This window comes from Oncorhynchus clarkii, chromosome 6, assembly GCF_045791955.1.
Source record: "Oncorhynchus clarkii lewisi isolate Uvic-CL-2024 chromosome 6, UVic_Ocla_1.0, whole genome shotgun sequence".
NCBI classification, from domain to species: domain Eukaryota; kingdom Metazoa; phylum Chordata; class Actinopteri; order Salmoniformes; family Salmonidae; genus Oncorhynchus; species Oncorhynchus clarkii.
In genome coordinates this window covers 71,594,931-71,621,992 of record NC_092152.1, presented here as the reverse complement: position 1 = coordinate 71,621,992, position 27,062 = coordinate 71,594,931, and the positions used below count along the sequence as shown (strand labels likewise).

The 27,062-nt window shown below is 43.6% G+C and overlaps 1 protein-coding gene across 32 annotated transcripts in view; it reads right to left on the bottom strand.

Annotated features, from left to right (window-relative positions):
• Positions 1-27,062, bottom strand: part of LOC139411565 (transcription factor SOX-6-like) — a 186,495-nt gene that overhangs the window by 80,059 nt on the left and 79,374 nt on the right. For all 32 annotated transcript variants that reach the window (XM_071158096.1, XM_071158092.1, XM_071158086.1 and 29 more), the window contains one exon: positions 12,972-13,061. In XM_071158096.1, the coding sequence (XP_071014197.1) occupies positions 12,972-13,061 (90 nt within the window). The remainder of the gene's footprint in view (positions 1-12,971; positions 13,062-27,062) is intronic.

Sequence of the window (27,062 nt, the reverse complement as noted above, 5' to 3'; positions counted from 1 at the left end):
TGCTCTCTGTACCAAGACAACAGGCTGAGCCTTGTACCAAGACAACAGGCTGCCCTCTGTACCAAGACAACAGGCTGCCCTCTGTACCAAGACAACAGACTGCCCTCTGTACCAAGACAACAGGCTGCCCTCTGTACCAAGACAACAGGCTGCCCTCTGTACCAAGACAACAGGCTGAGCCTTGTACCAAGACAACAGGCTGCCCTCTGTACCAAGACAACAGGCTGCCCTCTGTACCAAGACAACAGGCTGAGCCTTGTACCAAGACAACAGACTGCCCTCTGTACCAAGACAACAGGCTGCCCTCTGTACCAAGACAACAGGCTGCCCTCTGTACCAAGACAACAGGCTGCCCTCTGTACCAAGACAACAGACTGCCCTCTGTACCAAGACAACAGGCTGCCCTCTCTATCAAGACAACAGGTTGCCCTATGTACCAAGACAACAGGCTGCCCTCTGTACCAAGACAACAGGCTGCCCTCTGTACCAAGACAACAGGCTGCCCTCTGTATCAAGACAACAGGCTGCCCTCTGTACCAAGGCAACAGGTTGCCCTCTGTACCAAGACAACAGGCTGCCCTCTGTACCAAGACAACAGGCTGCCCTCTGTACCAAGACAACAGGCTGCCCTCTGTATCAAGACAACAGGCTGCCCTCTGTACCAAGGCAACAGGTTGCCCTCTGTACCAAGACAACAGGTTGCCCTCTGTACCAAGACAACAGGCTGCCCTCTGTACCAAGACAACAGACTGCCCCCCTGTACCAAGACAACAGGCTGCCCTCTGTACCAAGACAAGTTGGTCCGGTATTGTCTTGTTCCTACTGTATTGCCTTGTCTCTCCTGCATTGTCTTGTCTCTACTGTATTGTCTTGTCTCTCCTGTATTGTCTTGTCTCTCCTGTATTGTCTTGTCTCTACTGTATTGTCTTGTCTCTACTGTATTGCATTGTCTCTACTGTATTGTCTTGTCTCTATTGTATTGTCTTGTCTCTACTGTATTGTCTTGTCTCTACTGTATTGTCTTGTCTCTACTGTATTGTCTTGTCTCTCCTGTATTGTCTTGTCTCTACTGTATTGCATTGTCTCTACTGTATTGTATTGTCTCTACTGTATTGTCTTGCCTCTACTGTATTTTCTGGTCTCCACTGTATTGTCTTTACTGTATTGTCTTGTCTCTACTGTATTGTCTTTTCTGTATTGTCTTGTCTCTACTCTATTGTCTCTACTGTATTGTCTTGTCTCTACTGTATTGTCTCTGCTGTATTGTCTTGTCTCTACTGTATTGTCTTGTCTCTACTGTATTGTCTTGTCTCTACTGTATTGTCTCTACTGTATTGTCTTGTCTCTACTGTATTGCCTTTACTGTATTGTCTTGTCTCTACTGTATTGTTTCTACTGTATTGTCTTGTCTCTACTGTATTGTCTTTACTGTATTGTCTTGTCTCTACTGTATTGTCTTGACTCTACTGTATTGTATTTAATGTATTGTCTTGTCTCTACTGTATTGTCTTGTCTCTAGTGCATTGTCTTGTCTCTACTGTATTGTCTTGTCTCTAGTGCACTGTCTTGTCTCTACTGTATTGTCTTGTCTCTAGTGCATTGTCTTGTCTCTACTGTATTGTCTTGTCTCTAGTGCATTGTCTTGTCTCTACTGTATTGTCTTGTCTCTCCTGTATTGTCTTGTCTCTCCTGTATTGTATTGTCTCTACTGTATTGTCTTGTCTCTACTGTATTGTCTTGTCTCTAGTGCATTGTCTTGTCTCTACTGTATTGTCTTGTCTCTAGTGCACTGTCTTGTCTCTACTGTATTGTCTTGTCTCTAGTGCATTGTCTTGTCTCTACTGTATTGTCTTGTCTCTACTGTATTGTCTTTACTGTATTGTCTTGTCTCTACTGTATGGTCTCTACTGTATTGTCTTGTCTCTACTGTATTGTCTTGTCTCTAGTGCATTGTCTTGTCTCTACTGTATTGTCTTGTCTCTACTGTATTGTCTTTACTGTATTGTCTTGTCTCTACTGTATGGTCTCTACTGTATTGTCTTGTCTCTACTGTATTGTCTTGTCTCTACTGTATTGTCTTGTCTCTACTGTATTGTCTTTACTGTATTGTCTTGTCTCTACTGTATGGTCTCTACTGTATTGTCTTGTCTCTACTGTATTGTCTTGTCTCTACTGTATTGTCGTGTCTCTCTGGAACAGGTTCTAATCTAAATGCTTAAACTTAATGTTTCTTACATAAAAATATTTTCAGTAAGCTGATTTGGACAGTGAATCTTGTTAAAACAATTACAATCAGCCAAAATATATTTTTATAAGACAAGATTGTAAAACATGACATTGAATGCCTAAAATTGATTTGACATCAGATTATCTATGTTTGACTTGACCTGAGCAATGTCTTCCCTGTACATCAGCATCACCACGTCATACTACATATGTCTTCCCTGTACATCAGCATCACCACGTCATACTACATATGTTTTTTGTTGCCCTGGTTTGGTGTAAAAATCCTTTTCCTCCTGCTCTAAATTATGGATCAGCTTTAAAATGCAGATAAAACTTTTATTGGGCGGTGCAGTATAGGACAGCGGCGGTGTTTGTCTGACCGGCCTGCTGACAAAGAGGCAGTTTCCTGCATATTGCATGGCTCTTAACAGCGGTGGGGCCAAGCCAGCCCGTTAACGTGTCTCCTCACATCCCGTTTGCAGCGGGAGATGGACAGCCGAGGGATGCCTCCTCACTACATGAAGCAGCCTGGTTCCTCACTTCTAATGTGTTGTGACAATCTGGGAGCGCTTCCTCATTCTCCCACCCTGCCTGAGGCTGCTGGGGCTGGATCAGGCTGCTTCCCCTGGCTGGGAGTGGGTCAGAAGGACAATAGCAGCCTGCAACAGGAGCCAGTCTGGCCCAGGATGTCCCTTGAGCGGGCAGGTTGGAGGGTGGGCAGGTGATCCTGTGCTCTCCCCTCATGCTCATGGAGAACATGCCAGACTGACACTCTGGAGGAGGCAGACAGCAACGTTCACCACCTCATTCAGCATTCACCTTTTCAGACGCCTGCCTCTTTTAAACGTCACAAAGTAGGGCAGAAAACATCAACCAAACGAGCGAATAAATAAATGATAAGAGAAAAACAAGCGGGCCTTGGTTGCTGGGAGGGGAGTCGGGCCTTGGAGTCTGTGGATAAAAGGCACTTTGTAGGGGTGTGATTTGTTCTGTCCAATACCCACATCTCCCTCTCTTGGCCCCCTTCGCTTTCTTCTAATCAAGCAGTCTCTAATTTGGGTTCCAAGTCCAGCACCAGGGAAAAGAAGGAGGCTTGTTACTTTGAAGAGTCCCTGGTGAGTAACGCAGATAAAAGATTCAGGCACAAAAAAGGAGAAAAGGAACGAACGGGGGTGAAGAGAGAAAAATCACAAGGCACCCTATTCTGTCCCTTCCTTTGGTTAGGACAGCTGAGCCATTATGACCCAATCTGAATGACTTTTTTTTTACACCAGAACACTGCAATTTCTTTGTCCCTCCATCAGTCAGCTATTGTGGATCCTCCCATATGCTGCCAGCCCATCCTAAGTAAATTAAGACTTGTCTAAATGCTGCAATTGTTCAGGGCTGTGTCCGGACACACACTGCACATAGCTAGCATGCCTGGCGTGCTGAAGGCAGGAGCTGACTGGGATGCTCATCCACATGAGAAAAGGTAACACCGCTGGCTGAATGTATGCACTGCACAGACACAGGCACGCACACACACGCACACAGTATGCACAGTACACACAGTACACACAGGGTGATGATTCTGTAGCGCTGGTGTGTTCAGTGCAATACAATTTGTAACACTAATATGAACTCAGTAGTCCTCTGACCCCATGTTCATGTCTTCTAAAGAAGAAATAAATACAAAGATACAATTGAATTACTGCTAATGGAATCTAGTACTGCTTCCTGTAGCCTTGCAATGAAAGAATTTTTCGGGGCAGAGACCTTGCTCCAAAAGCAATTAAATCCTAATTTTGAATCAACACAAATACAAGTTTGCACATACAAACACAAACAAATACACACACACACACACAACAGAATGTTTACCAGTAAAAATGATGGTGCGGATGACTATGCCTTTCAAATACCATTCATATATTAATGTTGTCAGTAAATCTACATTAATATTATACATTGTGACTGCTAAAACAAAATATTTGTCATGTGTAGCCTAAATAATCCATAGGATAAAACAACTGGCTATGAGCCTGCTAAGCAAGCACAACCAGAGACAACAAAAGGGTATTTGATGGGCTACAGAGATTTGACTTAACCTTAACTATGTTTTAGGCTTGTATATACGCTTGTTCAGAAATGCTCTAAGGCCATATGTGTTTCAAGTAAAAACGGTATTAAAGTACCTGGGTGCGCGAGTCAGAACGAACAGAGACAATATGAGTAGCAGCTGTTTTACCTGGCCTGCTGCCTCCGTGATGATATAAAACTGTTCATCCTGCCAATAAACCATCATTAACAAGCATGAGTAAGGACACACCAACATGTCAGGCTATGGCAGCCCAGACCATCAATCCTCACAGCCTTAGATACTGGACTACATGGCCATGAATTCCCCATGGAGTGGTTATCCACCAGCAGGGAACTGCTAGAAACAGACACCATCGAAAACCACTGGGAAGTGTTTGCTTATGCTGATGTGAGTATACTGTACTAAACTCATTTGGTTGCAGTGTGTGTGTTAATTCTATATCCCACAACGACGGAAGAGGCCTGACGTTCACACTGAACACTAATGCAGGTTAATAATACAACGACAGAAGAGGCCTGACGTTCACACTGAACACTAATGCAGGCTAATAATACAACGACAGAAGAGGCCTGACGTTCACACTGAACACTAATGCAGGCTAATAATACAACGACGGAAGAGGCTTGCCTCTTCAGTGTAATTATGCTAATGTGAAAGCCTCAGCACTCCACGGTGTATCAGTGGCATCGGACGAGGTACTTCATCAGAGCTCGACGATAGCAGCCTTACAGACCTGAACAGATACGACTGAACACTGATAACAGACTGCTATCTTCACAGAGGGAACCATTATCCCACCCAGAGACGAGACAGTTCAGTCTGTGTTTTCAACAGGAACCATTATCGAAGCTGAGGACGAACTGTAATTAAAGGGATCTGTAGAGCGCTGACCACACTGACAAGTCATGTGACAAAGCTTGAAGCACACAACGAGATACACTAGATTTTCTCCATCATCCAGTCATCCCTCATGACGTGTATGGTAATGACCTCTTCCTGCTTTCATGTAAGGAGAAGCACTTCTAGTCCAGGTTTATTATAAAATGCTACAAAACACTGATCAACTTTCAGGGCCTCCCTCCCTCACATCGGAGTTGTCTAGAGAACAACAAAAGGAGCTCTTGGTCTGAACAATGGTCAGGAAAACCTTGAAACGGAAGGGAATGTGTGTTTTCTTGCATTGAACCAATTCACTGGTCTTGGCTATAACTTCATGCATCTACACTGGTTTATTTAGAACCATAATATGAGGGATTGCATCTCATGTTCTTTTCTTTCTGTCAGGTGTCAGTGTGCAGCGGTGAGGACGGAGTCAGGCGCAGGACACAGAACTGAGTAAAATAACGTACTTCACTCGAAAAGAAACAACCATAAAATTCCTCGTAGGGAAAACACACCATTCCAATAACACTCAACAAGGAACAAACACGCACAAAACATATTGGGAACCAGAGGGTTAAATAGGGAAAATAATTATAAGGTAATGGGAACCAGCTGTGTACAATCAAGACAAAACAAATAGGAAAAGAAACGTAGATTGGTGGCAGCTAGAAAGCCGGTGATGACGACCGCCGAACACCGCCCGAACAAGGAGAGGCACCAACTTCGGCGGAAGTCGTGACACTTTCACAAATGTTGTCCTTGATTTCTAAAGATGTTGACTGTGTGTGTGTGTGTGTGTGTGTGTGTGTGTGTGTGTGTGTGTGTGTGTGTGTAAGTGTACATGCGTGTGTGCATGTGTGTGTGTGTATTAGAGGTCGACCGATTAATCGGCATGGTTTTCATTACAATCGGTAACCAGCCTTTTTTGGATGCCGATTATGGCCGATCACATTGCAATCCACTAGGACCACCTGTTACGCGAGTGCAGCATCAAAAGTACCTTGTGGCTGCAAGGAGCCAAGGTAAGTTGCTAGCTAGCATTAAACTTATCTTATAAAATACAATCAATCTTCACATAATCACTAGTTAACTACACATGGTTGATGATATTACTAGGCTAACTAGCTTGATCTGCGTTGCATATAATCGGTGTGGTGGTTAATTTATCATCGAATCACAGCCTACTTCAACTTTGCCAAACGGCTGATGATTTAACAAAAGCGCATTCGCAAAAAAGCACAATCGTTGCACAAATGTAGCTAACCATAAACATCAACGCCTTTCTTAAAATCAATACACAAGTATATTTTTATAAACCTGCATATGTAGTTAAAAATAAAAATAAATTAATGTTAGCAGGCAATATTAACTAGCAGGCAATATTAACTAGCAAGCAATATTAACTAGCAGGCAATATTAACTTACATAAATATGACATAACATTGAAGGTTGTGCAATATAACAGCAATATTTAGACTTAGGGATGCCACTTGTTAGATAACATACGGAACGGTTCCATATTTCACTGAAAGAATAATTGTTTTGTTTTCGAAATGAGTGTTTACGGATTTGACCATATTAATGACCAAAGGCTGGTATTTCTGTGTGTTTATTATATTATAATTAAGTATATGATTTGGTATTTGATAGAGCAGTCTGAGTGGTGGTAGGCAGCTGCAGGCTCATAAGCATTCATTCAAACAGCATTTTAATGCGTTTGCCAGCAGCTCTTAGCATTGCTTGAAGCACTGCGCTGTTAATGACTTCAAACCTATCAACTCCTGAGATTAGGCTGGCAATACTAAAGTGCCTATAAGAACATCCAATAGTCAGGTATATGAAATACAAATGGTGTAGAGAGAAATAGTCCTATAATTCCTATAATAACTACAACCTAAAACTTCTTACTGGGAATATTGAAGACTTGTGTTAAAAGGAACCCTCAGCTTTCATATGTTCTCATGTTCTGAGCTAGGAACTTAAACGTTAGCTTTCTTACATGGCACATATTGCACTTTTACTTTCTTCTTCAACACTGTGTTTTTGCATTATTTAAACCAAATTGAACATGTTTCATTATTTATCTGAGACTAAATTGATTTTATTTATGTATTATATTAAGTTAAAATAAAAGTGTTCATTGTTCATTCAGTATTGTTGTAATTGTCATGTATTACAAATATATATATAAAAATCGGCAGATTAATCGGTATCGGCTTTTTGTGGTCCTCCAATAATCGGCACCGGATTTGGAAAATCATATTCGGCCGAACTCTAGTGTATGTGCGCGCGTGTGTGTGTATGTGCGTGCGTGCGCGCGTGTGTGTGTGTATGTGCGTGCGTGTGTGTGTGTGTGTGAGCGTATGTGTGTGTGTTGTGTCTCTGTGGCTGGTGGTAGATCAGCAGAGGGGCTGGCTCCGGAGCCGTAGCACTAGAGCAGCTGTAGGGGGAAATCCAGCGTGACATGTACTAACCCAGCCCAGACATAGCAGCCAGTGCTTAAGCAGCATTACACGGCTGTGAGGATGCAATTTACTTTGCGGCTGGGAGACTGATAAATATTCCATTTACTACACTTCTATAAGTGAGAGAGGTGTATATTTGTCAATCGTTAAAATAAGGATTGCTAGTGATTCCTGGTAGTAACTTAAGATATAAATTGATTATTGCATTCTTAATAAACGGGTTACCTGTGTGTCTGTCAACCAAGAAAGAAGCTAATTATTTGTAGTAATAGTAAATATAATTTGGTAAATTAAATGTAAACACACTGAAATGTGGAAGTAAAATGTAAACATGATTTTAAGTGTGAAATGTATTAAAGTATTAAATGTGCAGCCAGTCATCCAGAGGCCCTGTCTGGTCAAAGAACCATCCCCATGCCTGGTTCCATGGCACAGGGCTTCTGCCCACACCGACACCAGCAGCGGCTGACCCAGACACCACCAAACCCACTCCTGTCTGCCTGTCTCCTCTCAAAACACAGAGCCAGGAGGGAGAAAGAAAGAGCGGACAGACAGACAGACAGACAGACAGACAGACAGACAGACAGACAGACAGACAGACAGACAGACAGACACACACACACACACAGACACACACACAGACACACACAGACAAGGTGTTCCTTTCTGCAGCCGACGCCACAAGCTAAATTCCTCAATTCATTAAGGGAGAAAAACAGAGGGCATTAGGCCCATACATTCATTTCGCAAATGCAGTCTGAAGAATAATGATTTACGGTGTCTCATATTTCACCTGGGTACACAGGCCCAACAGAAGACTATTGAAGTGTTGGGAGAAAAATGCAAACTGTGGCACTTTTGAATTGGGAGAATTGGAAGGATATTTCAGTGTGTGATGGGTTGAGGTGCTCTCTCCCTCTGCTCTAAATAGAGGTTTCACTATCAAACATACACAGCTCTCTCCTCAAAATACATATAGCTGTATAACACAGATTCACTAGGTCATTTAGTCTTTGTGACAGTCACATTTACCACCTTACATTCAATTCCACTAAGAAGCAATTTATAATATTTTGAGAGAGATTTTTTAATGTTTATGCACTGTTTATTAGTGACATTTTTAGTTTTTACTGCACATGGTGTGAGTATTTTGTGTGAGTATTTTGAAACAGGGTAGTATTTTAGAGCTGGAAACTAGAGGTAAAGGATTTATATTGATGGGGTTTCACAAAGAAAGTAGGAGAAAGAAACATGAAATGACAATGTTTTCCTGTGCCGATAAAAATTTGCTCCCACTTGTGATTCCGCGTGTATTTACAGATATAGTGTGGAATCTCCTTTGGCATTCGCTCTAGACTTTATTAGAGCCATTAAGAATGAAGCTGAATGTTAAATATAATAATCATGTTTTGAAGTAAACCCAGCTGGCTGAACAACCCCAGCTCTGTGTGCACACAGTAGTCCTCTCTGGGGGAGAGGACTACTATGGGAGAAGCAAGGCCAGGTAGGAGCAGCATCAAATCAGTCTCAGCTGCGGCCCTGCCCGGCCCCGCTCCTCGCTCTCCCCTTAAAGAGCTTCTACTTATCTGTCTGCCACAGGACTGTCAATGTGCACCCCGCCACTGTCACGTAGACAGCATTCACAAATTGATTATGAAAGTGCAAGAGGCTTGATTTTAGTTTATATAGAATTGAAGCTGCCATTTTAACGCAAATGTACAATGCTTAGCTTCATTTTTTATCAAACCTTCCGAGAAAATGAATGCAGTTTGTGTTCCAATTTAACTACCACATTTTTTCTTCAGTTGAATAAATGCTTTGCCGTTTTTTCGGGGGGCTGTCGGACACTGGATGGCTACAGGGAAAGTTAAACAGTCCTGCAGTGTGTGGGTCTCAAAGGCCCTGATTGAGTATACATGAAAGCCACACTGCACAGGGAGAGCTTATTTGACCAAGCCTTTCCCCCATAAACCTGCATTCACATTCCAATGGAATTTACATTAAATACATGCACATCACCTGAATTCTTCAACTGACATATGTGAGGCACGGTGAGAGGCTAGCTAAAATCACTCCGGTTTTCCTCCAAAATATCAGCCTAAAACACAAAAAAAGTCAATGTTTTATTGTATAAAGGAGGGTATGGCTTGTAATGATTCAATGAAATCAAACAACCACAATAGGCACCTCCCCATCATTGACCATTTAAAAAACAATTTACAAACATAAACAGTACAGCCAGAATAAAGGACAGGAGTACTGGAAACATACTATAGTGTATGAGATCTCTCTGCCGTTGTGGCACAGCTTTCACAGAAAGAGATTCTCTTTGAAGAACCATAATTAAAACAGCCATGTCCCAGGTCTCTCTATCTTTCTCTGTGCTCTCTCTCTCCTCTCCCTCTATCTTGCTTTCTTCCTCTCTCCCTCCCTCCCTCTCACTCTTTCCCCCCACACCTCCCTCTCTTGCTCTGTGGTTTTGTTCAGGAGATCTCATTTCCCTTCTCACCGTTCCTCATGATTGACAGCTAAGCTCAGGTATGAAAACAAACAGTTACCCCTGGAATCGGCTGGTGAAAAGTAATCCACCACTAATACTCCTTCACAAACCGTTCCCTCCCTCTCTCTTCCTGCAGCTGTTAATCTCTCACAGCTTAAAGGACAAGGCTGATAAACATCTGACATCATTACACCCAAATCATTCTATTCTCTATGTCTCTGTTAAGCATACTTCCTATCCTGTATTGATGGAAACAGTTCAAACTGTCTCCATTTTACTGGAAGTACCAGTATTAGTTTAACCACAGACCCATTCTAGTGCAGGAAAGCACATGACAATATACTATAACTATGTACGTGAGGCACTAAATGCTTGGTTGCGTAGAACTGGGTGTAAGATAAAGGAAAGCCAACCTCAGATGATTTGATACCATTGTTTTGTTTACTGTACTTTGTGTTTTACCCCGAGAGCATAATGTAGTCTGGGCATGTCTGAACACAAATGCATAGTGTAAAAGAATGCACTTCTTTTCATTGGTGAAGTGAAGCCTTCGGTCAAAATTCTGTTCCACCTATTGTCTTCTCCTGTGTGATAATTCCACTGCGAGTCTTAACCCAGCAGATTCCTCCTTTTGCAACTACAACAGTACGACAAGGTGACAGGTTCATAAGGTGGAAAATATGCTAAGCAGTTGAGCAAAAACTACAGAGACTTTTAGATTCTCTACCGCTGATTCAAAGGAAGGCAGCCTTGTGAGGAAAGAAACGTACAAATTACCAGTCTTTCGGTTCAAAAGGGACAGAATTTTATATTTCATTAATTTATCTTTTAACATCAAAAGCAATCTTTTGTAACTACGGAACAATGCCACAAAGGATGTAGTCTAGATAGAATGTACAATGCCATTGGTTCCAGATGTAATGTCCGCTGAGTAGAGAATGAGTATCAAGGCCACTGAGGCAGTAGGTAGCTTTTACGGATGTTAGCCTTTATCCAGCGCTGTCCTCCGTTAACTTAAACCTACCGGCATGCTTACCCTTTGTATGGATTTTAACCTAACAATTAATACTCTGATTCATCATAACACTTTAGATCCTAATCAGAAGGTGTTTTCTGCTTGGTGTCTTTGTTTGTGTTTTAATTAGGAGGACCTTGTGTGTCTCCAACCCTGGGCTTCTTTTTAATTGCCAGTATTTACATCCGGCAGACTTCAAACGCAGAAAGAGACATTTGTAAGGGGGAGCACAAAGCAGTCCTTTGAAATGTCTACAGTCATATGAAATGGCAGGCTAATTAAAAACCTTAGACAGCCTGCCGGTGTGATATGAAAAGTAGTTATATTTCTAGGTCTAGTGTTCACTGTGTCTCCTTGCATGTGAGTCAACAAAGGCCACAGTGGGCATTATCAGGCTCCCTCCCCACCTGTTTACACCGCTGTGGAATAACCTCACCCTTACCATTTATCAAACAGAAAAATGCCCTGTAATTTAAATAGATCTGCTTTCAAAAGGCTAAATCATTTTAAACATTTGTTCCACTGCACTTTGATCTACAGGGTCAGCTACAATGAATCTGGTTTACCAAGACATGATTCATATTTCAGCTCATTAAGGTTATTGACCATGAATATACTTATTACAACATGCATTAGTTATTGTCTTCCCTGGCACACAGAGAAAATGTCATCCCATAATTAAAACCAAGGACAAATATTATTTATGATTGCCAACCATATGATTAAAAGAGCTATTAAAGTGGGAGTACATCATAAAAAAATGCAAAGCATTTCCAGTGCACGTGCTAGCAGAATGCTACTTTCAGATGTCTTTGAATAGTTCTGATGACTACAATTGTGCATGATGAGCAGAGCAGCATCGTCTTTGTTCAGCTTAAATGACGTGGATATATAGATATGAGTATATTCATGTATATATTAATAATCCAATCATTAATATACACCATTTTGTGTTGTGAGATACAGACTTGAGAGTATGGGCGTTGGCAAGGAAGCGAGTGATAGAGAAAAGAAGGAAAGGTAGAGAGAGAGAGAGAGTGAGAGAGAGAGAGAGAGAGAGGGGTAGAGAGAGAGAGAGAGAGAGAGAGAGAGAGAGAGAGAGAGAGAGAGAGAGAGAGAGAGAGAGAGAGAGGTAGAGCCTGGTGTTATCAGACAGCTGGTATTGTGCCTTCCTCTCCGCTAGCTACATAAACACCTTTTTAGTAACAGTCAGTGCTAGGAACTGGACCTGCAAAAAACCCAGCCGCCTGCCCAGCTCAGGCCCACCTTCCCTGTGCATAAATACAGATTTGGAGGGAGAGCTGGGCTGTGCAGGGCGTTCACTACCAGACTCAAGGCAGAATTCCTTTTAGATGTGAGAGACCTAGAAGAGAGAGGGCTCTCCTCGTCTCTGCACTTTCCTTCCTCTCTCTTCTTTCCTCTCTCTTCTCTCTTGACATGAACCCACTGCATGAGTAGGAAGCAGTGTCTCTAGTCTTATAGTTTTATATAGCAGACCACTGCCTAGTCTCTAACAGTAAACCACAGACACAAACAAAATGACAGACTGGGAAATGGGGTTGGAATTTAAAGAGAGGGCTCTGGACAGAGACATTTTGACATAACAGATAAGGAAAGTGCAGAAAAGAACTAGGGAAGGCAGCCAAGAGCTTTTGTCTAATTTCAGAGTGCAAGCCTGTTTCTTAGATTATGTATAGATTATGTATGTCTGATAGGAATAGAAGGATTTGTTAATCTCACTTTAAGACAGTCTTTACAAGAGAGCGCTGCGGTTGTGAGTGACCTCAGCATCAAGCTTACCTTTAACTTCTCCCAGAAGATCACCGGTGTCGAGCCTTTCCATCTTCTCTTTCCAGTCTTTTGACAGAAGTGTTTCCATGCAACTGGATTCTGAAAGACATGGGAAAGAAAAGAGACCTTTTAAAATACTTTCATTTTAAAATTCACCTCTCCAACGGATTTCTTTCAGGAAAGGGTACGTCAAATCCAAATTAGATTTTTATGTATTTTGATTTTTTACGATAATATTTTGAAGGTTCCAATTTCATTAATGTAATTTCAATTTGAATTGAATTACTGGTATTTGTATAACAATGAAAAGGAGCCTGAACTTTTTCTTCTCATAACAAAATGGAGGTAGAGGAAATATGTTTCTAAAGAGAGGTGCTTTCTCTGTTGTCATTCACATGCCAAGAGTGTCAGTTTCTCACGCATGCCTCAGCACTCCAGTAATACTAACACAACTAACACACCCATCAACACTCCTTGTCAAAACTAGCTGTGTATGTTAATACACACATACACACTAAAGGTGTCCTGTCCCCAATGGTCAAAATAAAACATTGACAGCTTCTTGGTTAAAACAAGACAATGTCACTTGTCATTCAGAATTAATATTATTAATTACAACTAAAAACCATTCACTTCTTTCCCAACTGAATAGCTCTAATTACTGATGGTTGATTAAAACACATTCACTCTTGAGCACCCATTGAAGACGGTAAAAGGTTTGACAGATAGATGGGGTGAGAGAGGGGGAGACAGACAGTATAGCCATGGTAAGGGCAGAGACAGTGCAGAGACATTAAGAAGGAGGTAAGGGTTGAGACAGGGTGTGTCCAAGCGTTCTCCCAGCCGCCAGTGATGAAAACAATTAACATTTGTCCGGCTGACAATGAATCAGTGGAGGAATGGCTGGAATCTGCCACGCTGTCGTTGGGGTAGCTGATAAAGAACACACTGCTGGCCCAGCCGACCCGGGCCTCGCCGGTCCCCGCACTGCGCAGAGGTCAGCCTGTTCCCATCAAACACCACCCACCCACCCTCTCTCCTCCATCCCCTCCACCTCCCTCCCCAAGCCAAACTGTAGGCTCCCAGGCACGCTGCCCGCCGTCTGAACTGCACAAAGACAGCCAGGCCACTATACCAAGATCCAGGATGAGCACTAAGCAGGGCCCTGCTGTCTGTCTGTCTGTCTGTCTGTCTGTCTGTCTATCTATCTGTCTATCTATCTGTCTCTCTCCTACTCACAGTGGGGCTGTCACTGTGGACTTACCCACCAGCTGATGCCTGACTTACCCATGAGAGCAGTCCTAGATCTCCTCTCATACCTTCATACTGCTGGTTAAGGCTTGATATATAGTTAAAACTGCATGTCAACTGTTCCGGACTGATGTCTACTGTCTAGTAAATATAGAACCATGCTGCTGTTGTTTCTAAGCCGGGCTCCGTGTTAACTGACATGACTGTTCCTGAAAACAGGAGCCCTAAACAGATTGTCTTCAAGTCATGTTGCCTGAAGATGACAACATGGAGTGTAAGACAGGGTTTGTTCACTCTGAAAGGGAGTAAAGGGCAAACAGCAAAAGCAGACATTGTTGCAGTTCACAGAAAGCATTGGGACTCCATCAGGAATGGTTTAACCACTCTCCTGACAATGGCTCATTTGTGGTCTGCATCTGCCAACTAAAGGGTATAATTCATAAGAACATACTTCTGGATGCCTTCAGGGATTGTCTTAGGAGTGCTTTGTGTTTTCAGGTTATAGTAGTCATCACATGCTCTGGAGGCAGTGGAACGAACAGAATACAATTATCCTCTAGATCCAGATCTGTTGTGTAAAGATGTATCATTATACAATACATTTGATATTTCATTTAATTGTTAATGTTTCAGATATACTAACTTACATTATACTGTACAAAATAGGAGACATGCGAGAGAGAAAGAGAGCGAGAGCGAGAGAACAAGACAGAGAGAGAGAGAGAGAGAACGAGAGAGAGAGAGAGAGAGAGAGAGAGAGAGAGAGAGAGAGGGGAGATCCTAAATAGTTTGGATCATTCTCCCATTATTATCGACTCTCTTCCTCTGACTGAGGAAGAGAGAGGATTTAGAAAGTAAACAGTTTAGAAAGTACACAGCTGATGATTCCTTTTATCTGGGGTGTAATGTCTTCACCCTTCACTTCCACAATCCAAACATGATACCTCACTATGAAAACACATCAAGTTCAGAGGGACTGGGAGGCTGGGAGTAATAGGGGCTCAATGGTTAGCCTGCCTCTGTTTAACGTTGGCTTTCAAAAAGATCAAGTGGAGTGGCCATTTTGTTTGATTGTCCACTTCCTCCGTGGCAGAGAGGCCAACAGGACATCACAGGCTCAGGTCATTATAACATTACTTCTGCTTTATTGACTTTCCAATCCCCAACTCACAGTTTGTCCCCCTGACCCGGGATGAGAGAGGTGCAGTGTGTGTGTGTGTGTGTGTGTGTGTGTGTGTGTGTGTGTTGACTCCCTGCTTCCCCGCCTGGCAGTGGGATCACAGACACACAGGGGATGAGGGCAGGGGGAGTGACTGAGCTCCGCTCCTCTTCCATGGGCCTCACTCCTGGGTGAGCAAGCTTCCTCTCCCTCCCGGACATATTCCCATCAACACACTCCCCCAGATAACAGCCCTCCCTCAGTATAGATACACAACAACATCAACACACTCCCCCAGATAACAGCCCTCCCTCAGTACAGATACACAACAACATCAACACACTCCCCCAGATAACAGCCCTCCCTCAGTACAGATACACAACAACATCAACACACTCCCCCAGATAACAGCCCTCCCTCAGTACAGATGCACAACAACAGCAATACACTCCCCCAGATAACAGCCCTCCCTCAGTATAGATACACAACAACATCAACACACTCCCCCAGATAACAGCCCTCCCTCAGTACAGATACACAACAACAGGAATACACTCCTCTACTGACCACAGAAATAAAATTTTGTATTTATTTATTTTATTTTAATACACAAACGCACACTCACAAACTCATGTTAATATATACACACTTGCTTTCACACAAACCCACACACAGATGTATGTACATACACACACATCACCACAGATGCTGCTCCAGCACTTGATCATTAAGGAATTCACCAACTGTTGTAGATAATATGGTGCCAGCTCCCATTCTACTCCACCCCTCCCACTTTTCCCTCCTCCTCTCCCCTCCCCTCCCCTGAGAGTGGCTGCTCCCTGACTCCTCCATACTGCACCTCCATCCCCAACCCTGGGCCAGACACAGCCTGCCAAGCCCTCACACAAGACAGCCTACAGCTGGAATGTGTAAGAGAGCCTGCCTGCGCTTTCTCTTTTCCACCTGGGAGAGTGAATAATGGCCTGGATTAGTGTATAAAATAACTTAGAAACACATTTCAATGCTCCAACAGCTTAGAACCAAATAGGCATACCCAAATGAAAATATTGCTGTTATAATTTTCATGCAGGCATACTTTAGGAAAACACACACAAAATGGCTCAGTCGTCTGGCTTATTTCACAGCAGTCTTAGAAAGGCTAAACCATTTTTAGAGGAATTTTGATTAATAGTAGTGTGTGTGTGTTTTTGTGTGTGTGTGTGTGTGTGTGCTGTTTTAATTTCTCAAATTCCTGTCTGTCTTCTCTTGGGAGATTAAACATGCCAATGGAAAAAGTGCTTCATCAGAATACTTGTTAGTGTCATATTAAGATGTGAGCAGTAGGTGCACAGTGTTCATTTTTAGACAGAGCTTGTAAGAAATCATACAACTATCACACCTCATTGGTCTTGTAATCAAAACCAGATATGTTTCATAGGAAAAGGTAGAATATTCAAATCCAGGTGATTTATATTGAAGATCTTAAAACCAACACCATGTTTATATTGTAGGTTGCATTGCGGCTGACAATATCAGTGGGTTTTTGTCTATCTTTGTGTGGATAGAGATACCAAAGTCCTCAGAAAGTGGAATAATGTAGTTGGCTTGTCATTGAAAAAAGCTTAAATGAAGATAAATGAAGAGTCCCACTGAGCTTATTTTCTATTTTCCTAAAGGGGACTCTTAAAATATCTCCCTCTCTCTTTCTCCCTCTCTTCGTCCCTCTCTTTCTCCCTCTCCCCTCTGAGATAAAACGCTGTACAGCTCTGGAGCAGCCCATTGAGACAGGATGAGAATGGAATGAAAACAATAGCTCTTATCAGACTCTTATTTACATTTTCCCAGCGTCCCCGCGGAAGACAGCTCAGCTTGTCACTGAGCCCGGCCGGCCCCACTGGACCTGTACCAACTTCCTCCGTCCTCCGGCCCCGCCGATACCACAGGCCCCTGGGGACCCTGGCCTGGCAGCAACCCCCACTGCTCTGCCACTAGCACAGATAGAAACATACGAGACAAAACTACTCCAGAATGTTTCCGGAATGTGTTCCCCTGGAGGAGGAAGTGGGGAGCGGGCCCAGCTCCCTAAGACTGTCTGTTCTTCCTCATTGTGTGTTCTCTAGGGCTTTACGGAGCTGGATACAGGCCCCGCCCTGTCTCCACTTCTTCCAAGTTTCTTGCTCGTTTCCTAGCGGCACCATGTTGCAATGTAAAGCCTGCCAATGACCTGATACTGCCAACTACAATGTGTTTCTATCTACTATCTCCATTGTGATCTGGTACATAGCTTGTTCATGAAGCTATCCTGCAATCTGTCTGATGTGGGTGAAAAGTCAGAGGGATTGAGACACCTAGAGCAAAGATGAGCTGACTACATTAGACTTAGTCTTTCACTACATTCAAACAAGAACTAATGGTGCTCATAAATCTGAACAAAGGGATGTTTCTGGGCTAGTGTTTGGTATAAACAGGGCTTTCAGCACCTGGCACTGAGCACTGCCAGAATCCCATGTTGAACAGAAACCACAACAGTGTAACCCTAAGAGGCAGGTAAGCACTGCTGACAATCTCACCCCCAGCCTCTTTAGAAGATAAAATAAATAAAAGCTAATCTCTCTGTCTCTCTCAAACATTTTAAAGCAACCGTTTATAAAGCTGAATTAGTGTTTTATTGAGCATATTGTAATAAGTTACTGTTAATAAAGTGAGTGCAAGCTGGTCATAAAGACTTCTGCATGTGCCAAGCTGAGGGAAAGTTGTTAACTAATTTATTGTTTTATTGCGGCCCTAAACAGAGTGGTTCAATCAGAGTATCATCGGATGCACCGCACGGTTAAGTTCCAATCACCAAGAGGAAAACACAGACGGCACAAATAAATACACTAACAAGCCAATCAAACCTTGTCAATTTGGATTTGAAATGGTCCGTAAAAATAATATCTTAATGATTCATGATTCATGTTGTTATCTACTTGGGAAATGACTTTAACGATTGGCATTGGGGTATCAACCACGAACACATTAAATAAAGCCACGTGAGGCACATTAAATAGGTAACCTCGTGTCTCATATTCTCTGTGTGTTTTATCATACAGTCGGAAGGATAGACTGAGTGAGTTATACCGGTAGGTCTCTTCCCAGGCATCATGAGACTGTGTTTTTCTCCCTACGGGGGCAGTCGTCTCTGGGTGTCCTCCTGTCTGTCTCTCTGTCGGCCCGGTGGCCCTATGCCAACACATCTGTCCCTCCCTCCGCTCCGTGCCCTCACCACCCTGCCTGCCTGCAGCCTGGGGCCCACTCACTCACTCACTCACTCACTCACTCACACACCTATTGTAATCCCTCAACAGGAAGAAGCGATTCCCCTCATCAATCCTCCTCAACACTGAGACCCAGGCAGGACAGGGGTAGAGATCCTGAAGGATGACAACACAACACTGACCCGGCCAGGAATCCAGCCAATCACCCAGCATCCCACTCTCTGTCTGTCCACCTATCACTGCTGCTTCAACAAACATACAGTAACTGCCACTGACAGTAGGCTTTATTTCTCTGGCTATGATATTCTCTATACAAATACTGTATGTGACTAGTGGCTGCTAGTGGAGTGTTTGTTTTGCTCTAAGATACGGCTCATTGTGGTGGAGGATGGAGAGAGAGCTATCTGTGAGAGTCACAGGAATCTCAGCATCAGCCCTGTATACAGTATTAGTGGTTAGAGCCTCCGGGGGAAACAAGCCATTACTAAATCAATGATCAACTGACATTGGCCATATAAATGATTTCCTCCTCAGTACGGCAAAGCCTTATAAACAGAGGCTGCGGGCTGGATGGAGGATAGCTTTTATTAAGGGCCCAGCGAGAGGCAGCGTTTTAGAGTAGGAGTGCTCTCAGTGAGGTAGCTAGAGGACTCGCTGAGTTGGAGGACACACTTGTACAAATAGTGGTAGTTAGGTTCATAATTATCTTCAGTGAACTTTTAGAGTGCTTTTAATAATATTGGCAAAAAGAAAGAATCCTAGACTGAAAGCGTTAGGCTGAAGCTATAGGTGTACAAATATGTCAAGGTTAGGAGAATAAAGCAGGTTGCGTTCAATTTGGTGAGGGCAACAAGTCAATTTGAAACTATTCTTCTCCACTCTAAATGAAAATACCGCATTCTATTATCTTTTTAACTCAGGGCTGAATTTGTAACCCTGAGAATCGCTCAGTCAGTCCTAGTCAGACAATATGAATCCCGTTCTCCAGTCTCTTCTCTCCCCAATCTACCTCACTCTGTATGGACCCGTTCCCCAGTCTCTTCTCTCCCCAATCTACCTCACTCTGTATGGACCCGTTCCCCAGTCTCTTCTCTCCCCAATCTACCTCACTCTGTATGGACCCGTTCCCCAGTCTCTTCTCTCCCCAATCTACCTCTCTGTATGGACCCGTTCTCCAGTCTCTTCTTTCCCCAATCTACCTCACTCTGTATGGACCCGTTCCCCAGTCTCTACTCTCCCCAATCTACCTCACTCTGTATGGACCCGTTCCCCAGTCTCTCCTCTCCCCAATCTACCTCACTCTGTATGGACCCGTTCCCCAGTCTCTCCTCTCCCCAATCTACCTCACTCTGTATGGACCCGTTACCCAGTCTCTCCTCTCCCCAATCTACCTCACTCTGTATGGACCCGTTCCCCAGTCTCTCCTCTCCCCAATCTACCTCACTCTGTATGGACCCGTTCCCCAGTCTCTCCTCTCCCCAATCTACCTCACTCTGTATGGACCCGTTCCCCAGTCTCTACTCTACTCCACTCTGTACGGAAAACAAACTCAAAGTCAAGATTTACAAAAATATTCTCTCCAACTCTGAGGGAATCTTGTGAATATCTTAATCACAGAGGCAGTAAAAACAAGACCCCATCATCGCAGCAAATAAAACACAATAATTACAAGAAGCCGGCAGAAAAGTGAAACGCAGTGAGAAAACATGTTTTGTCATTCCACCGGTAGTTCCAGAGACAACAGCTGTTGGATGAGGAATGCAGATCCTCCTGAAGTCTCCATAATCATGGCCTTATTGAAGGGAGGACAAAAAGGGCACTAATTGCAAGGGAGCAATCTAAACGTAATAGGTTACACACTCCCGGGCGGCATTGCACAATGCAAACGCTAAAGAGAGGAGAGAGAGAAAAAACAACACTATTCTGTGTACAACAGTGGCATCGTTGCTCATTTTCAGGCAATTACCTTGCCTCCTTGTCAACAGTTTTAATAACCTCTATCATTTCCACAAGACTTTTTGCTTCAGTTAAATAATTTCAGCTCTTTAATATGCAAATGAAGCCGTTGGCATGCATGGGTGAAGAGGCCTGGCTCCTTGAGATGTGCCATTACATTGTGGAGCACCTGCACCTCGGGAAAGGCTTGATTTAATTGACACCTAATACTATTCATTATTCCACTTGGTGAGCATCCCTGTTAGTCACCTGTAGGCTCCCCTATAGACACCATCCCAGCTTGCCAACAGCCACTATAAATAGAACACAACCAGCCTGGGATATTCTGCAACCCAGGCTCATGGAGGAACCCCTCACACACCCTTATGTCCTTACACACTCACGTCCGTAAGCCTGAGGGGTGGGGCCTGGGCTCTCTGTTACAGGTCAGGGGTCATTGGAAGATTTTGCTAACGACATGAGGATAACGTTAAACAATCCCTGGCCTGTGCACACACACACTTAAAGGGACCTGGAGAGCCTAAAGGTCCACCTGGATGTACTAAACCAGAAGACATTCAACTAAATCAGAGGGCAAAAGCTGCAATCCTCATGTACAGTGGTATGTGTGTGTGTAACATAGACCTAAACATAGACCTAAACCTAAATCTCCAGGCAGCTTTTACGAAAGGTATATTTGTAATAACCTGCTGTAGGTTAGTAGGAGAAATGTCCTGGTTGGCCAGGGGCTGTTAGTGCTGAGGTAACCACTCGTCCTGCTTTCTCTTTATCCATAGGAGCCGAGGTGCTAAGCCTACAGCAGTGACCCAGCCATTCCAGGCTCTGGTATCCAGTACCCGCCCACGGCTCCACAGCTGACCTCTAAATAGGACACGTGTCTATCAAGCATACTGTATAATAATTAACCGTCCCCAAGAGGCTTCACCTCTTGAGCAGGGCAACACGTGACCTCTCCCAATCCATTTTACTGTGGGACTTTGTGGCAATCAGCCTTGAATTATTAAAGTGAGCAGTGAGCAATGATCAATTCATGCATCCCCGGCCCGTCGTCCACGAAGCAGTACTTCAGCAGAAACTACACAGAGAACACTGGGAAATGCTTCCAGACAATGAACATAAATGTGAAATATGTCAGGCCTGATATGTCAATAATGATAACTGTTAAGCCTGAGGCGAAGCTAATCCAAAGGAAATGCTAGTAGAGAACGTGGGTGAACATGCTAAAGCCCAGTTAGATTCCCTCCTTCATTAAGTGTGTAAAAGCGTGAGATTTCTGCACTCTCTCCATCCTGTCTAGACCAGAGGGACTGGCTGGGGAGCAGCATCTGGCCAGCCTGCGTACATGGAGAGGAGTGCCAGCTACCTTGCCCCCTAGGAGTGGGTCTCTGTGCAGCCTGTTATGAGATAGTGTTGACCATATGAAAGAACTGTGTGTGAATTATAAATGTGAGCCGGTCCACAGGAGAAGAGAGGAGAGGCAGGCAGTGAACACCGCAGTACTGCCAGCCAGCAATCTGAAAGGGCCCCTGGCCAGAGAAGGGCTTGGATGCCGCTTAAAACACAACCCTAAAGCTCTCTTATCAAAATTAAGGAGAGAGAGAAAATACGAAGTTGAAATAAGAAAAAAGAAAGTAGCAAGAAGCTAGGAAGTATGTAACTCAAGGAACCTGGAGAAGGAAGAGGGGGGAAAATCCAATCAAAACTTAGTGAGGGGAGATGAGGAGCCAAGATAAACCAGGACTCAGAGCCCCCAAAACTGCAATCTCCTCTTAAGCCGGAGAGTGGCAGCTGGCAGAACAGCTGGTGAATAGGATTAATGTCAGAAGAATGAAATAAAACTCAACATATGTCCGAGCCTGAGGTGTTGGGACTGTGCGTGATTGTGCCCCCGATGGATGCCATGTGTGCAGCTGGAAGGAGCCAGCCGCTGTGCTCTGCTGTGCCGTGCTGCTCCACTGTGCTCCAGACTCCAGCTCCTCTCTCTCTCTCTCCACCCCACAAGGTCACTTTTAACAACTACCACCATTAAATGCTTGGATAGCAAAATGTACTTTTTCCCGCCCCCTCTCCACCTCTCTCCGCCCTATTAAGGCAGCTGATGCTGTTGCTATACTACATTTCTACATTGCTAATAATTTAATTAAAATGTGTATTAATGTGTAACATAAAGACATCAGTAGGGTTCACAGCTTGTTCCAGGACGTTCGAGGTACGGTAATTGGAAAGTTTAAGACATCATTTTTCTGGTATTTCTACAGTTATAGAAATAACTGAAAAGCAAAGAAATAATAAAATGTTTACCTCCTTCAAAGAGACTGCCTTGAAGCATAAAAGAGCACGTTGAATACCTTCTAAAGTCACACAGCCTATACCTACACCGCAAAGTTTATCAACTGATAATGAAGGCTTATTCAGATAGGAAACCAAACAATAAGAACATGTAATGAACACCTTGCTGAAATGAAGTAGAGACAGCTTAAATCACACATTATGATGAACATAAAAATAAGGAAGTCCGTCTTAGGAGGTAAATAAATGAAAAGAAAAATGACACGAAGGAAGAGAGGAGGGCGTCTGCTTCAAACTTCAGCCCGTGCTGATGAGGGTCTCAACACTGTGAAGATGAGCATTACAAGGGAGATGTAGACTTAATTAGAATTTATAATTTCCATTTGATGTCGGTAATCATTAGGGTCCACACACTGTAATAAATTATAATAATTTCACACAAGAATTAAATTACTGGGTACCTTGCAGTGGAGACGATTTTTGTTGGGTACCCTGCAATCTAACTGTCAGATAGAAACTCTGCTGCTAATCAATGCTCCAAAACATTCCCATTTATTCATCTGTGTTAAATGAATAGAAGTGTGTGGATAACGCTGCTTACTGTGATCATGGCCGCTCAATGGGTTTTACTAAATGAATGTGTGCCTGAGACTGTACAAGGACAAAAAAATACTCATCGGATCCACATGAATGATTCAAATGTGCAGTGAAGCCAAGTGTCTGGCATAGCCCCCCCAAACTTTATTTTATCTTAAACGTTTAGAGGCAACGCCGATGTGCTTCACAGATTACTCTGCATTATACACAGAATGTAAATGCTGCCTTAATTAAAAAAAGAAGAGATACTAAAGTGAAAAAAGGAAGACTTTACAAGCATGGTAATAGTGATATAATGTTATATATGGGACCATATAAGGTATCTTTTTAAAGTTTTATAAATTAGCAAACATTTCTAAAAAACTGTTTAACTTCATCATTATGGGGTATTGTGTGTAGATTGCTGAGGATTTGTATTTATTTAATCCATTTTAGAATAAGGCTGTAATGTAACAAAATGTGGAAAAAGTCAAGGAGTCTGAATACTTTCCAAAGGCACTGTAAATGTTCAAATAAAACTTTACTTTGTCTAATTAAGGGGCGACTATTTGCTATTGCAGTCTGTGACATTCTCCGTTTCTACCAAGCAGCAATTAAAGATGTTTATGAACCAGCTCTGTTTACTGGGATGTCAGAGTTCAGGATGTGCACACATTGCTCTGTGGACGGCGAGTCCAAAGGTCACTATTTTTAGATGACGACCTCCATTCTCTAACCCATACCACACACACACACACGCACACGCACACGCACACGCACACACACACACAGCCTCAAACCGTCTGATATGTTTTAGTTTACAAAGTAATTGAGCCATGATCTGAACATCTGGTACAGTGCCAGAATATTAAATTGGTTAAGGCTAAGCAGCACTGCATGTACAAATGTTCTCATATTCAAGGGCTCAACCAGTTTTTGTATTGAATATCTCTATCTCTGAGACTGAACACAATAGACATTTATGATGCTAGGCCAGCCAGACCAGGGAGAATTAGGATGATGAAGTAACCATGGTACTTCAAAGGTTAAGAATTCCAATTTCTAGGAAGTCCCCTTCGCTGGCCCACAGCTAAACGTCTCAATGCACTATTGTTCCAAAATGGTTCTGCAACAATGGGAGCCGTATTTTCCTTTGAAACAAGCCATCCCCTTTCTCTGGGATACAGAGCCACACGGACTGAGACAAGCTGTGCAAGGATGGAAGAATTCAGATCTCATGTGAGGCTGAGCTCATTGCCCAGCCATGACTTTAACAAAAAGTTAACAACAGAAGTCTTACGGCAGCCGCCATGAAGCCAACTGGCACCCAGGAGAGAACTACAAACAGGCAGGAAGAGTGAGAGAGAAGAGGGGAGGGGAAGAGGGGAGGAGAACATGGATGGAGAAAGTGGGGTGCCTCAACACACAAATCACTAATTGCAGCATTATGATAAGTGGTACTGAGTTAGAGGAAAATGTCATTCCAGCACAGCGATCATTAATTATAATCCAAACTCATAACTTGAACCTATCATTGGAACTTCATGACACGTAATGGATGCCAGGGTCTTAAAACATATTAACCACTCGACCTCCGCAGGCTTAAAATTATATCGGGGGCACTCCCAACGAGAGATGGTTTTCGCCGAATAATTATAATCATCAGCACTCAAGCTTTCCAGCGCAATAAAACATGTTCCTATCCGTTTCTTCTGACATCCTAATCTCATCTGTTGGCACATGTGAAATGATATTGAACAGGGTGGGAGAGAACGAGAGTGAGGGCAGACATTTGTTTTATCACAAGTGATTAAACAGTCTGTTCAAGAGGCAGACATCAAAGTGGAGTGTAAAATATTCATGCTCAGTGTTAGGTGGAAAACAATGCAAATATGGTAATAGGCGTATCTGTGTAATCTGTCATGTCTGCCTGTACCGAAGCAGATCTGCTAGCTGGATGGCTGACGTACCATAGTCTTATAAAACAACCATGCGATGTGCCCTGAAAAATAATTAGCAGGCCACAGGGGCCGTCTGTGCCCATGGTGTGGGTTACATTGACACTATTTTCATCCCCGGTCAGATGACACCAGCTCTTTTGTCCAGTTATGTGTGGAGAATGCCTGGGAACCGAACGCCAAGGCTTGGACAGTGATACTGGGCAGAGACTTTCCCAGTATAACCCCTCACACACACACACACAACCCTGTTCTAGTGTCCCACTGTCCATCCAACTGGCCCTCACTCCCCATCCCCCTCATCCCCAAGTTTCCCCCTGTCCTGGCAGAAGCTCTGTTGTGCCCATATCTACCCCGACCCCCCACCTTCCATCTCCCCCACCCTCCAGGCTGATTACGTAAAGCCTGTCCATATCGGTCCCTGTTCTGCATAAAGGAGTCTGCTATTTCCAGATCCACAGCTCCAGCACAATGACAGATTTAAGAGCATTAATGGGCTCTGCCTTAGCATTCTGCCCTCACTGTAGCATTCCAAATACTGAGGGGTCACATAAAACAGCCAGGCTATTAAAGCTGCTGAACGTGTAGTCTCCAGTACACTCCTATTCTATACAAGCTGTTATTCTACACTGTTTAGTGTTTTAGTCTGTTTAAAGTAACATGGAAATTCATAGAACAGAATACATAAATCTTCCATAGCTTCTCAATCATTTTTAAAAATAATCAATATTTTTTAGTATAATTGAGTCCCAATCCATTAGGGTTGGCTGTACTATAGGTCTGGGCCAGAGCTGAGATCCAGCTGATGGGATGCACCTATGGGGAGTGTGTCTGAACACAAACAGTCCTCTGTAAGGCCCTGGCTGTGATTTGTCTCCCTAAGACACCCGTTTCCTCCTATCAGGGGGATCCTGTGCAGCCACTGGGCCAGCAACACAATGGGAGCGTTGTGCTCCTCAGGCGCAGGGGGACAGAGTCAACAGCTGAATCTCGGGAAGATGGCTCTCGGAATGCTTCACAGCAGTTGCTACTGTTGACTAATGGGAATATGAGAAGAGGGAAGGTGATCCCGATGCAGCGAAGAATGGCACACTGAAGAAGCAGCTGCTTGTTTTGTCATCTCAAAGAGGGAGAGCTCCACTTTAGACGGATCTAGCTACAACCCCCCATGCTGTTCTTGTTCTGTCAGGACTCCCCTGTCTCTCCTAACTCCTAGGAGGCAGTCGTGATGTGGTGTGTATGGGTTCTGTTTGGACTGCATACTAAATCCATCGTTCAGAGAAGGCAAGCTGGAGAGTGAGAGTGGAGCGTGCTCCCTGTGCCCCACACTTAGCCATGTCATTTAGCTCTGGGCTCTGTTCACTGGCCTGTCAGCAGAGGGGCAGTGCTGTGGCAGGAGAGAGAGAGAGGGAGAGGGGAGGGGGAGATGAGGGAGGAGTTTTTGGGGTGATAGAGGAAGGGGAGGAGTAGCAGAGCTGGTATCTTTTGGTAAAAGTTCACATGTCAGGCTGGCAGGCTGCCCGCGGCGTACAGCCTGAAAATCTATTTAACGTCTGCTTCACAGGGTGACAAGAGGTTTGATTGGCAGAGTGCAGAGAGCAGCTTTTGATCATGTGTCCTAACAAGTGATTCCAGCTCATGTCTCTTCAGCCTG